This window comes from Amphiura filiformis, chromosome 20 (assembly GCF_039555335.1).
Source record: "Amphiura filiformis chromosome 20, Afil_fr2py, whole genome shotgun sequence".
NCBI lineage: Eukaryota > Metazoa > Echinodermata > Ophiuroidea > Amphilepidida > Amphiuridae > Amphiura > Amphiura filiformis.
Window position 1 is genome coordinate 45978775 of NC_092647.1, and position 14867 is coordinate 45993641.

Sequence of the window (14867 nt, forward strand, 5' to 3'; positions counted from 1 at the left end):
CAAGACTCAAACATAACTTGAAAGATGGCATTTCATGTGTGCATAATGCATGTGTGTATACACAAATCCAATTTCACGCATTCCTACACCTCAATGGCAGGCATAGCTGGGTCCCCCCTTAGGTCTATCCCACCTAAAATGTGAAATGATGTGTCCTTGACGAGAATTTCAAACTGCATTCCATCACCTGTGTTACACATAAACAAAAGAACGATGAAAGCTTACAACACAATACAACATAGCATCGATTTTTAAGCGGCTTTAATCCACCCAGTTGGGCAGTCACAACACCAGTTTGGTGCGCCAGGGATCCAGTCATCGCCGACTAAATTCGGACCATCACTTGGCTCATTGGATTCGTCCATATGCATGGGTGAGTGGGGTATATCTATACTACAAGTCTTTGGGAGCAATAGAACTTACCGAATACTACGTCACTCATCCTCATTTGAATAAAATTTGGCCCTCCAAGAGGCCTCCACAGGATAATACAATAAAACAGGTGATATATAGGTATGAATGGTTGTGGAATCGAACTAGAGACCCGTCCCTCTGAAACTTAAAACCAAGATGTCTGCCATTTGAATTGTTACATTCCAGGTGAGTTTATTCGACAGGGTCTATTCGCCTATTGCAAGGTTCCATCATGATGCAAGGAGAGCCTTGAACTGGCATGACATGAAAGGAATAATTACATAACTTTATGCAATGTTATATGACTGGTTCAATTCCCATTCATGCATGCTGCCAGATCGAGGCTCTCCACGCACATGGGGGAACCATGCAATGGGTGAATAGGTGATAAGCTGGAGGTGGTTGGTCTTCATGTTAATTGAGGTGTCATCGTGGTCATTGGCCTTATCTACACAGTATTTTATATTTCATCTAGTAATAAAAATTGTCAGTCAATTTTGTGAAGTGCTTGCCAGAACTGTCAGAAACCATCAGCGATATTTGCTCTCAGCCAACAGTGTCAACATAGAGTCAACAAATTGCAAAGTGCTTGTGCAGATGACTTGGTGGTTTCATGTGTGATTTTTGTAATACCCTATCTTGCTATCTACTGCAGAAAGCTTTTGAGATGTTATTTTGATAAAAAGTATTATAAATACATGTTGGTGATTTTAATGTGCACTCCACCATACTTCAACAATTTATTTGACTACTGCTGAGATATAGTTAAGGTCCACAACTTAATACTTTTAAAAATAAATAAATCGAAAAATATTTGACGAAATGCAAACATGTAAAAAGGTATGTGTAAACTTATTTGTTTTACATAAGGACCAAATTATAGTGGCACATGTCATGGCGTTCAGTCACAATGGTTCATTATGTAAAAAAAGAAACTGTTTTAAACTGTTAAAAGTTGCATCCGAGTCCACAGGAGTGAACTCTCAAACGATACAGCAGGCCAGGTCTATTTTATGTGTTTGTTAAAGAAAACCTGTCTGCTACGGATTCAGGTGCAGCTTTTAAAACAGACTCTTCTCTTACAAAATAATAACCATTGTGACTGAACGCAATGATGTGTGATGCTATAAATTGGTATGTGTAAAACAAATAGGGCTATACATACATTTTTACATTTTGTAAAATATTTTACGAATTATTTATTTTAAAAGGTATTAGGTGTGAACTTCTAAGTTGTGCACCCTATACACCAGAATCATTTTGCTTCAAAGGGCAAAACTGTATAAGGCAGCTCCTCTCACCACTTAGATTGTAGTTATCTTCTATCAGCTACCTATTACACCTGGGAGGGATGAGGCAAGCAAACTATAGTGAATTTCCCAAGTGCATGCATAACTCATCAATGCTGTAAGGGTTCGAACTCACCACCTTGATTATGAATCAAGTCACTTGCAAGTCATTACATTGCTGATTGCCATGTCCCCAGTAGGTCTCAAACCTAATCTTGCTATCTACTGAAGAAAGCTTATGGGGTGTGATATGATAGTTGATTTGGCCTAGCACTCAGGGATGTCAATGTGTCAAGGTGTTGCATGCATATCTTCCTGGGGTACATCTATGCAGAGCTTTTAAAAGGGTGTGGGGGCATGCTAGCACTTTCAATGAATGATCAAATGTTGAAGCTGTATCAAATGACATTCCCACTAAAGTCACTGACTGACTGCACTTATGGAAAGCATTTTCATGTAACAAATAACCCTTGCTATCTACCGAAGGCATAAGATTAAGCTATTTTAGATTACTGGATGAACGGTAGTAGACTTAACTTACTACACAGACAAAAACACCAGACATGGGCAGTTGATCACATTAGTTGGAAATAGCTGAACTACACTACTAAAGATTTTTAAAGGATCGGAATATGACGATCTTGATTTAACCTTTCTTTTTGTTCTTGTGGTGCTAGCCAAGGTGTTTTTCAGTGTCACAGGACATATACTTGGTAATTGCAAGTGTTCTGTATTCTAAATGTTACAGAATGATATGACACTCATCTGATTTACAATGTTAATGCTATTTTTTTTGCAAAATGCTAATAAATCAGTGTGATCCTTTAATTTCTTTGAGTAGTGTATGTCTGCATCTGCATTCAGTAAAAGAACTTATTGATTACCTGTTCAGGGGACATGTACGTAACCATTGTAAAGTCAATGGGAATTTCAGTAAACATTATCAATCACATGCATGAAATACAGTTTTCTTATGAAGTCAAAACCTACTTTACCTTTCACTTCAGAATGCTACCTGTTACCCTGATTTTGTATTCGCTGTAGAAGTGATCAGCATGATATGAATATTCTACAGAATTACTATCCATATTCTTTGATATCTATGGTTTAATGCAGAGGTATCGCGTGAACATTGTAGTGCAGGACTGCAAGGTGATCTATTCAAAAATTGTATTCATCTATTGCTATAGTAGTCTTACTTCACTTCTACAGCGAATAGAGATTTGTAAGACTTGGCTGAAACTTAAAAGTTCTACGCAGCATTTTGTTGCAGTTGTGAAAATTTCCATAAAATACAGACACTTTGAAGTAGAATCAACAGTTTCGTAGATCACACACTTACATATCATTGCATATCGGAGGCTTGCCTAACCATGCCATTGAGTAACAAAACAGAAAATCATGCAACCAAGCAAACACCCTTGACACAATTCATGATGTGGTGCAATGAAGTATTTAGTATCTTAAAAGAGCTGCCTTTTGAAATTAGATTCCATGATCATCAGGGGTGGATTTAGGAAGGCAAAAGGAACTGCTCCCTTTTACTTTGGTTGTGGACTAATTTAATTGTCAGGAAGCCGCTGGTTTTTATTATGCTCCTTCAGTTTACAAAATCCTTTGCTTCAAAAGTATGACGTCACTGTCACTCAGATTGCTGTGATAAGTCTCCAGTCCATCGCACTTGCATGCTCTCTTTAGTCCTTGATTCTGTATCCGATGGTTCTTACCCACAGGGCCGTAGCAAGCGGGGCGGCCGGGGATGCCATGGCCGCCCCACTTTTTGAGAAATTTGTTATGTTTTTCTTTATATCTTTATTTCAATATTGGCGTATATTTGTATTTTGGCCGCCCCACATTTGTGATGGCCGCCCCACATTTTTCAACCTTGCTATGGCCCTGCTTACCCACCCCTGCCCTGACCAAGAATTTGTAATTACTACTTGGTTGTTAATCCCATAAAGATCCTGTTGAGACAGTCACTCTCAGAATCATTTCAAATTTCACGGACCCAATCAATGCATTTCCACAGAAGACACACTATTGCACGTTTTTTTTTATCCGCTATTTCATGGGCACGGAAATGCCGAAAACCGTTATCCTGCATGTTTCCACTGAGAGCAAATATTGTGTGAATTCTTCAATGCACGGCTATTTACCGGAAGTCCAGAAAGCAATGCCTGTGACGTGCAGAGCACAGTGGTTATATTTATGCATATCTCTGCTGTCTAGTTCATTTGCATATTTGCGGTACCCGGAAAATTGTTACCCTGCTTGTTTCCACAGTAAATATTGTATGCTTTGCTATGTCATAATCCACCTCAGGAGGTGATCATGCCGGGTAACAGATTAATGTACAAGCAACAGCATTACCCCACACATTTCCACAGAGCTTGTTACCTGCCATCGCACAGCATGGTATGCTACGATTTGGAAAATGGTGCTCTATGGAAACATGCAGAATGATGTAAACTATTTTACAATGTTCAAGGTATAATGATGTCGTTTTGTAAAATTCATGGTATTGTAAAATACATTATTCATAATTTGAACAAAAGGCAGCCATTCCTAAACACAACTTTGTTACACTTGTACATGTCCTTCCATGATGAGGCGCTTAATCAAATCAGCAGTGACTTTATCGTCATCAGCTTAAACACTGAGTGTGTCTCTCGGCAATGCGATAATGGACCTGTGTGTGTGTTGAGTAGGCCAAGACGCCAACACACCGATGTCTTGATGGAAATCAAACAATCCTAATTGCTGTGCTTAGGTATTGTTTCACTCCTAGCTATACTGTAAAACAAAACATTAAAGAGTCTAATACTGGCGCTGTTTATCATAGTGTCAATTTGTACTACAAATGATTGGTTGGTTGTGTTAAAAAACTTTTGGTTACAATGGCACGCTGCATTCTTCATGATTTCAGAGCAAAAGTGCATTGTAGTAATTTATCTAAAACTGGTTACAACCAGGCCCATACACAAGATTTTTTTTGGGGGTGCTGATTTTGAAAAAGTGGACTTTTTTTCCAAGGTGGGGGGCAATTTTGTAAAAAGTGGACTTTTCCTCAAAAATTTGGACCTTTTTTGGCCAAAAATGCATAAAAAACCTGATTGTCAGATTTTGGGACTTTTTGTATACTTTTGCACATTTGGGGGTGCAACTGTGTACGGGCCTGGTTACAACATTGACTAACCTTTACACTATTATGAGCCTCAGATAAATTGCGTTTGTTATTCCCAAGTAGTTCTATAAATCTTAGAAATACTTTTATCTTGTTTGTCATGCAGTAGTTTTGATCAGCATTGTTAGGTTTCTCAATTTTTTTCAAGTACCCCACCAGTAATTAACTCAATTTATACTTATGTATGGAAACAGAAAACCTGGTAGATCCCCTCTAAACATGTGGATGTATTATTGAAACAGGACACTGGACTGGATGTTATGGATTTGGGAATGGCCATGCAGGACAGAAGGATTTGGCATGCTTTCATAGTTCAAGGACACCACTCATCTTAAAAAGCAAGTATCAAGTGAGCTGCTTTCCCATTTATCACCAATCCTAAATGTGATGATTGGCCTAAGAAGAGAAGCTATCCCAAGACAAGTGTAAAACAGTTCACATGGAACAGAGTCAACAGAGCTTGGTACAAGCGCATGTGGTCTGTTTGTAAATACACTGCACTGTGTAAAGCTTATGTGTTGACTTGTAATTCAAGATATCAATGATTTTTTTTTCTTTTGATAGATGAGAAGTAAGTGACAAAGATCGGATATTCTCACACAAGAACATTTATTCATTTCTTCATGATTTCAGAGCTGTAGTAATTTTATCCAAAATGGTAACAACATTGACTAACCTTTACACTATTATGAGCTTTAGATACATTGTGTTTGTTATCACATTCCCAAGTAGTTCCATACATCTTGGAAATACTTTTATCTTGTTTGTCATGCATCAGTTTTGATCAACATTGTTAAGTGTCTTAATTTTTTTATAGTGTTAGGACCAAATCTGTAGGTATCACTTTCAAGTATGACCAGTAATGGGCTATTCCATTTAGAATCAACACCCCCTGTGGAAGATTTTGCAAATATCTTCCACAGGGGGAACATGAATTTCAAATGGAATGACCACATTAGGCAGCTTTCATACACCCTCTGAGAAAGATTCAGTCTGAATCTTCCACTGAGTGAGGGTGCAAATGGAGCTGCCTAATATGGTCATTGCATTTGAAATTCATACTCCCCCTGCAGAAGATATTTCCAAAATCGTCCACAAGGGAAGTGTGGAATTCAAATGGAATGGCCCAATTTTACTCAATTTATAATATAAACCAAGTGAGCTACTTTCCCATTTATCCTAAATGTGAAGATTGGCATAAGAAGGTATCGCAAGACATGTGTAAAACAGTTGACACGGAACAGAGTCAACAGAGCTTGGTACAAGCGCATGTGGTCTGTTTGTAAATGCGTTGCACTGTGTCAAGCTTATGTGTTGACTTGTAATTCAAGATATCAATGATTTTTTTCCCTTTTGATAGATGAGAAGTAAGTGACAAAGATCAGATATTCTTACACAGGAACATTTATTTATTTGGCAGTGAAAAGCTTACTTTGTTCCCATTTTCTGGTGTCAAGTGACCACCCAATTTACTTTTGTGATCTCTGAACATAAGACAACATACGATTACATGCATAGGATTAAAGTGCTCCATAAACTTGTTTCTTTTTTTCATAGGTATTAAATTTATCATTGATGTCCATTTTATATAAGCTTCTTTGTTCTTGGATAGCAATCTCTGAATAATTCAATGGTAAGTACAACTTGCAATAAAGCTTCTTACAAAATATATTTTGTTCTTGTTCCATTTCAACAGCGTGGGATGATGCATATGTACAGTCACACACCGCTAGTGAGGGTTTATTACTTTTCATGCACTCAGTGTTTCGACCACTGCAGTATAAAACATTTCTCAATGTTTTTATCTGCCAACCAAAAGCTTTGGTGCTCAACAATAACAATGGTAAATTTTAAATTTGCATGGTCTCTAATGTTAACATCCTGCAAGAATGGCTATAACTTGACAATTAATTACAGACAATGCAACCTGTGCATTCATATTGCACTATGTAAACTGGGCTCATGAAGAAACTTATCATTTTTCACAAGGTTAAAAATCTTGTCCATAAAAATGAACCAAAATTGCACACAGGATTACTTCAATACTCTATTCTAAACACTGGTCAGTCACCAAACAGTTGTCCAACTGACACAACAGCAAACTGCACTGACATGGAACAGCTTCCTGGACCACATTCACAGCCCAATAATTGGCACCCAACACAAGAAATCTGTGAATAAGTGGAATAGTGTAGAACAAGACCTCTTGACGAAAGTGTGTGAAAAGCAGAAACAGCCTGTTCCACACTATTCCACTTACTCTTTGGAAATAATCACCTGTGTAAAGTTCTTGTACGCATTCTCACAGATTTCTTTTGCTGGGTGCCAATTATTCGCCAATGAATGTGGTCCAGGAAGCTGTTCCGTGTCAGTGTATTTTGCTATTGTGTCAGTTGGACAACTGCTTGGTTACTGACATGTGTTTAGAGTAGAGTATTGAAGTAATCCTGTGTATAATATTAGTTAATTTTTATGGAAAGGATTTTAAGAAATGACCTTGTGAAAAATTATAAGTTTCTTTTTGAGTCCAGTTTATATTCGCACTGAGTTTAGGGAATTTTATTGGTGATCCCCAACTGGCGGTGTGATTTATAGATGAATTTACAAAAAGTTTCTAGATTTGCAATTTGATAATAGGTGATTTAAGAAGTTTCTGAATTATTGATGAAAATGCAGTTGCCACGGTTACACTCGCTTGCTTCTTGTTTTTATCTGTTTTAACAACGGATGACTTGGGACCTTATTTGCGGATATGAATTAATTTACACAAGCTTCTCCATTAGCAGATCCACTTTTGAAGTAATCGTACATCTGTTTTAAGTGCTTTATAAACAACAGATATTTGTTTCCAAGGGTTATTTTTATCCAGGTATAGAAAGCTTATATTTTAATGTCCATATAAAATGAGATCAATGAATTGAAAAACAAAAATTAATTTAGAATACAAGATCAAGCTCTCTCTTTCCTTGTTCTTGTTACACGTATGTTTAGGATATAAATTTTGGTGATATATTTTGATTATTCCTCACTTAGCAGTAGTTTATGCATACAAATCTAACATAACAAGTTCCAAATGATTGGATTGCCAAATTAGCTATAGCGCTATCATATTACACGTGCATCTTTTTACATAGCAATTCCCATTCGCTTTCTCTGTCTCATCCTGAAGAAGCTTATGAACTTGGCCCCTGCTCGTGGGTGTGCAATTCATCGATGCAAACGAAGAAAAGAAAACACAAAAAGAGTGTAGCTGTTGAAATGAAAACAAGCTAAGGATATAGTAAAAGATATAGTATCATGTATGCGGTAGCTATCACGTAATCCAATTTAAACAGTAAGTTTGTACAATGAAATAGATACCTTGGTCCATACACTATCTTTATCGAGTTACGCATCCAATTCTAAACACTATGTGCTTCAAACATTCTCATTTCCAAATCCACAGTCCTACAGCCCATATTTCTTACCAAATAAATGACACTTGACCACTTACTGCTGGGTATGAGTTTTAATACCCAATACACACAGAGTCTTTCTATAAATACACATTGTACATAGGAATTAATGAACTGTGGCTTTGGGAGATTAGAGTGTGTGACATCCTAGTGACTGTATGTAGACTACATTTTTATCGAATTGAGTATCTCGTTCCAGAGCGAGTCGCCCATTAATGGTCAATATTATTCTAGCTTCGCTTGAAAGCCAGCAACACTTGTTATACTGTAACTATTCACTGTGGTAACTATTACTAGATGGGAGAAGCGATACATTAGTGGTTGAAGGTCTTTTTGGATAGCTGATTGTAAAACAAGACACTAGATTGAGGAGAGATAAATGCTAACCCAGTTTATAACTTAATGCATTGTAGCTCAAATATAGGTGCTCCAGATTGGAACTTTCAAAATTCAATTGTGGCTAGAATACTTTGGATGAATAGATCCTATTTGCAAAGTTTTGATACAGAACAGGTATACGCTGGCACGGTGATGTAATAATCTGATTAACTACCATAGCATTTGGTGAAAACAATTTTTGAATATACCGCGCTGCACGGTACGTTCACACGGTACCTCTGCATTGAACCATAATGTCATGCTGATCACTTGCACCTCTTTGAAAAGACCGGTATTGTATTCAAACTATGATTGCAAATATACACAGGTGATGAGTGCAACCTGCTTGTAGTGCAGCACGATATATTCAAAATTGTTTTCACCTATTCCTATGGTAGTTAATTCGATTTATTACGTCACTTCGCCAGCGTATAATGAAATGACACATAAATAACCATAGCCTATCTTACAAATCAGATTAGCTGTTTTTGTTTGGTCTGAAACACATTTAAATAGTGTTATGTGTTGAATTGGTTTGCATGAGTATCTGCTTTTACCATCTGATGATGATTCTTGTGCCAGACAGGACAGTGGTGGACTATTCACACAATGACATTTAAATCCATGTTGAAGTACATGTTTTTCAAGGAAATTAGACTGCACAGAATACTTTGGCTATTCATAAACTGAGCCAGCACGGAATTGGGAAGCAGCAAATGGAAGAGACAAGCACAATGGGCTATTCCATTTGAAATCCATGCTACCCCTGTGGAAGATTTACCAAAAGTCTTCCACAGAGGGAGTATGATTTTCAAAAGGAATAGACAATTGGGTAACTTCTTGAAATGCTCATTCCATTTTTATGGAAGATATAGGTAAAGCTATATATTACAGGGGGACTATGGGTTTCAAAATAATTAACCCTAGCCAATTCCATCTAAGAAACATACTCCCTCTGTAGAAGACTTTCAAATAGAATAGGCCAATGTCCCGAGCTGTAGATTTCGTTTCTGGTGGGAGAGATCTCTAGCCCCTGGATGTAACTTGTAATCTCATCTATGGATGAACCAAACTTCAATATTTTGATGGTTGATAACTAGCTCAGGATATTCAAGAAATAATATTGTAACTCTATATAATATATATACTCTCTATAAATAATATTGCGTCTCTAACATGGATAAAAATGAGGAAAATTGTGGGCCAAAACTAGGGCTAATGATGATGCACATTACAACTGTTGGTCAACTTTGTCCCAGTATCTGGAGCAGGGGGTCAACCCCACCCAGTCAGTATGCATCTGCAAACATGAAAATTTATATTAATGAAAAAGACATGTTTTTATCCACTCCAGTAAGAAAGTTCGTGAAGCTTGTCTACAAAAACCACATGCATGTTTATTTTACATTCTTCATTGCCAATAAATACTTTAACAAGAAATTATAATATTGTAGAACAAAAAGCAATTTCCTCATTTTTTGTCTTTGGGTTGCCTGCAGTTATGTGAATTTTAATAAATCAAACCTTGTTTCTGGTGAAGTACAAGGTACCTATAACTAACACAGGATAATATAAGGTTCTATTCCAGAATGCATTCTGAATACCAATCACATTTGTTTACCAAAATAAAGATTGCTGTTAACCCCATGAGAACTACCTGCCGATTAGCCAAAAAAGAAGTTTTCATTATCAATTGGCCCAATCAGCAACATTGTTAGAATAATTTCACCACACAAAAGAATTGGTGTGAATTATTTACAAAGCTCCATTCTTATGTGATTAAACATGTTAAAGTGAAGATATCATATAATTGACCAATCAGAGGCAATGTTAGATCGGCAGGTAGTGCTCAGGGGGTTAAGGAAATCACCTTGTGAGGCAAATAAACAAGCAATATAAACCAAATAAACAAACACAAAAATTAAATGCAAGTAAACAAATGAAAGAAACAGTGAAAACAAACAAATACACATTTGCAATATTTGACCGTGAATGTTTGTATGCATCTCAGATATGGCCCATTTAGAATCACCTTTTACCTTTATCAGCAACATCTCAACATGAAAACCCTAGTACTTATAGCATTTCAAACAAAACAAAATCGACATTTGATAAGTATCAGGATGACATACAAAATGGGAGCCTTACAGCAAAGTTAAATTTTACATTTACCCAGTTTATGGAATGGGCAGGGGCGTAGCTAGGATTTGTGGTGCACAGGGGGTAAACATATGATGTAATTGATTCTTCTGGGGCCCACAAACATTTGCACAAATATTACTAATTTGGTCAAGATAAAGGTGAATTTTGGCCTTATAAACAGTTTCTCATAATGACTATTTTAGTTGAAATGTGTGCAAATTTGTTTACTTTTGCCCTCTGGATGGACACTGAATGAACCATTTTATGTTATGTATGGTAATACATGAATCAATTGATTCCGTGGCCCCCTCTAATACATCTTACCCCCTAGCTATGCCCCTGGGAATGGGAAAGTCATATAATGAAAGACAGAGATAAAAGGCGTGCTGTGATTGGTTGCCCACCCGCAAGTAGTACGGCATTATCTGTCAGAATTTCAGACACGAACTAGTCTTTTTATCTCTGTCTTTCATTATAGTCAGCCCTACCTCCAAGTACAAGATCTTGGGATATAATTTTGATCTTTGATGCATTTGAGACACCCTGTATGTGGGTTTGGTGTGTTTAATAGAATGCTGGGTTGGTGTGTTCTATGATACATTGTCTACAATGCCGTTTCAATAACCTATATGCTTCCCTAGATAATTCTTCACATTCTTGAACATTGAGCTGCTGTAACTCATGCGGACAACACTGAGCTAAAGTTCTTACAGTAACATCCGTAACATAGTTACATCCTTTGATACTTAACTTGCGTAGGCTTGGACAGTTTGTCACAACACTCACCAATCCTCTATCAGACACGGACGGACACTTACCAACGTCCAGTGAACGCAGGCGTGGGCAACCCCTTGCCAGTGCTTCAAGTGATTTGTCCGTAACATGTACACAACCTCTAACATTGAGGTATCGCAATTTGAAGCAACTTTTTGCGATAGCGTGCACGCCCATGTCCGTTATAAGTTCGCATTTTGCAACACTAAGATAGCGTAGATGAGACTCTAATCTGGACAGTTCTCGGAGGGCACAATCAGTCACTTTATGGCAGTCACTTATTGATACTTCTTTCAGCATCATACACTCATTTGTAAGGTTCTGTACTCCTATATCACTGATCTGAATGCACCTCCGCAGGTATATATTTACAAGTGCTGGGCAATTCATTGCTATAGTCCTCAACCCATTGTCATCCAGTGATATACAATCCGTCATGTCCAGATGCCGTAATGTGATCGTCTGCCTGGGGGCGCTTTCTGCAAATGGTGGTGCCGTCGGCGATGTCGTTGTGGATTCCATAGGGAAGTTCATGCAATTCACATGTTGACAACCTGGAGTGAATAGAAGAAATAAGAAAGGACAAGAAAAGATGAGTGTTAAGTTACATGCTTGTATTTTATCACTTTGACACATGCAGCTCTAGCCAATCGCTTGATTTAGCAATCCAAAAAGATATTGCAGTAACCACGCAGGTATAGAATCACAACTTTTTCAAAATATTCTAGAAACAAGGTTCATCTGTGTATAAGCCCAGTAGTAATGTTACCTTCATTATATCAACAAAACTTTATTTTCAATGACTTTAAGATACCCACCAATGCTGTGGATAATAACTATAGATGAGGTGAATGTTTATTAACACAGGCAAGGGACTGGTATATCGATATGCTTGAGTGAACCCCATGCAACCACTACACTGTTCAATAGCATTATTGTGACACTATGGCGGGAGTTTTAAAAATACAAGCCCTGAACAAAATATGATGCACACGCATACAGCCAGGCAAAAACAATGGAAATTGTGATGATGCGTAAGCATACTGCCACGCATTGACGCCAGAAGTCAACTCATCTATAGAAAGGGTAATTTGAGTTGAATTAGAGGTATGATCTTAAATGATGATCCTTTATACTACAAGCTTCTATGGTGGCCAAGCATCCAAGAACTGGTTGGGAAGATAACAGTTGGATCATAGATAGGTAGGTATACATTTCTTCTTGAAGAATTCATCAAATGCAAGCCCATCCCCAAGCATAGGCCCACTAACAATATTTGGTAAGAACATTTTCATTTTGGGTCTAGGCTTATACCCAAATGGTTAGTGTATTCAAATAAGATGACAGTTCAGTTTCACCTAAAATTAATAAATATGGACACACATAGATATACAGAAATACTTTCAATGTCAAAAACTACCCTTATTGCCCATTTAAAAAAATCCTGTGAAATATTACCTGAATAAAATAATGGGCTATTACGTCATCATATTTACTTCGGTGATTAATTGAGGTGACATTGCCATTGAAGATACTCTATCTCTACCCTCCCTTGGCATTTGTCAAGCTGAGACCACTGGCAATACACATCAAAAGACAGTAACAGGGCTTGAGGGCTGGAAAAGGAAGGCTCGCCAGAGCAGTTCTTCTGGGTTGAACCAAACCTGCCTGGTTAATTTTATTCAGTGACAATGTTATCTCTGAATTTGATATAGGTGCTAATTGATGCAATAACATTAAAATATCAATTAGCACTTGTCAAATTCAGAGATAACCTTGTCACCGATTAATTGATAACCAGGCAGGTTTGGTTCACCCCAGAAGAACTGCTCTGGCAGAAACTTCCTCTTTGAAGACATGCACATTTTATTGGTACTTGGATTTGCTTTACCTTTTGTCAGTTTTTGATGTATAGATATGTTCTAACTTATATATGTTAAGAAGAATTGTAGAATCATTTTATGCTGGAATTTCTTCCCATATATAATTTTTCAGAAAGAATCAAAACTTTTAAATTCCAAACACCAATGCTGGTTCTAAGCCCCTGATATGCATCAGACCCAAGATGTATTTGAAATAAAACACTCAGCTTATGTACAGCAGCTAGAGTTAGAACAGAGGTGACATTAAATGTTCCTCAACATTGAAACCTCTTTAGCAGAGTGCAATTCCTAAGTTTTCTTTCAATTCCAATCAAGTTTTGGTGTATACTTGTCAACTGCTGTTATAAGAAGTAATTTACATTATTTCAGTATTTCAAATCCTATCAATCCATTTGAAATGATCAAGTGACATTTTATTTTTACCGCCGACAATCGCATGCAGATGAGGTTTTTGATATTACATTCATCCTTTCTGCGGAAAAGAGAAATCATGTTGTAATAAAATGTTCCAAGGGATTCAATTATTTAACTAGGGTATGACATAATTGGGCATTCCATTTGAAATCCACACTACCCCTGTGGAATATTTAGCTTAAGTCTTCCACAGAGGGAGTATGGTTTACAATTAGAATAGACAATTAGGTAACTTTCATTTGAAATGCTCACTCCATCTGTAGAAGATATAGGTAAAGTTACTATATAGGGGAGTATTGGTTTCAAAATAATTTAACCTAGCCAATTCCATTTGAAAAACATACTCCCTCTGTGGAAGACTTTCTTAAATCTTCCACAGAGGTATGGCAGATTTCAAATGGGCTATTCCAGTTAAAATCCATACACCTATGTAAGACATGAACTTCATCTCCACACAGGGCAGTTGTCCATTTAGGTTACAACCCCATCTGGAATTTATACTCCCTGTTTGGAAAATTAACATCAAGTCTTCCAAAGGGGTGTATGTATTTCAACTGGAATAACCCAATACATCTAATCTAAATCACTTAATCACCCATGAAACAAAGATAATAATTCATTTTTTGGGCAATGATCCTGAACCAGTTTTCAATAAGTAGTTTACAAATTACCTCATAATATCAAAATTACATCGGAATCCTGTTTTTATTACAAAAGATACACTCCTGCAAATGTGCCTCAAGAGTGATCAGGCTTAACTAATTGGGCTATTCTATTTGAAATCAACACTCCTCCGGTGGAACATTAAAAAAAAGTCTTCCACAGAGGGAGTATGTTTGGCTAGGAATTGGCTAGGGTTAATTATTTTGAATCTCACACTTCCTCTGTATATGGCTTTATCTGTATCTTCCACAACTGGAGTGAGTATATCAAA

The 14867-nt window shown here is 37.1% G+C and overlaps 1 protein-coding gene across 2 annotated transcripts in view; it reads right to left on the reverse strand.

Moving 5' to 3' along the window:
- Nucleotides 1–5499: 5499 nt before the first annotated feature.
- Nucleotides 5500–14867, reverse strand: part of LOC140141836 (uncharacterized) — a 184236-nt gene continuing 174868 nt past the window's right edge. For both annotated transcript variants that reach the window (XM_072163699.1, XM_072163700.1), the window contains one exon: nt 5500–12190. In XM_072163699.1, the coding sequence (XP_072019800.1) occupies nt 11427–12190 (764 nt within the window). In that variant the 3' untranslated portion in view covers nt 5500–11426. The remainder of the gene's footprint in view (nt 12191–14867) is intronic.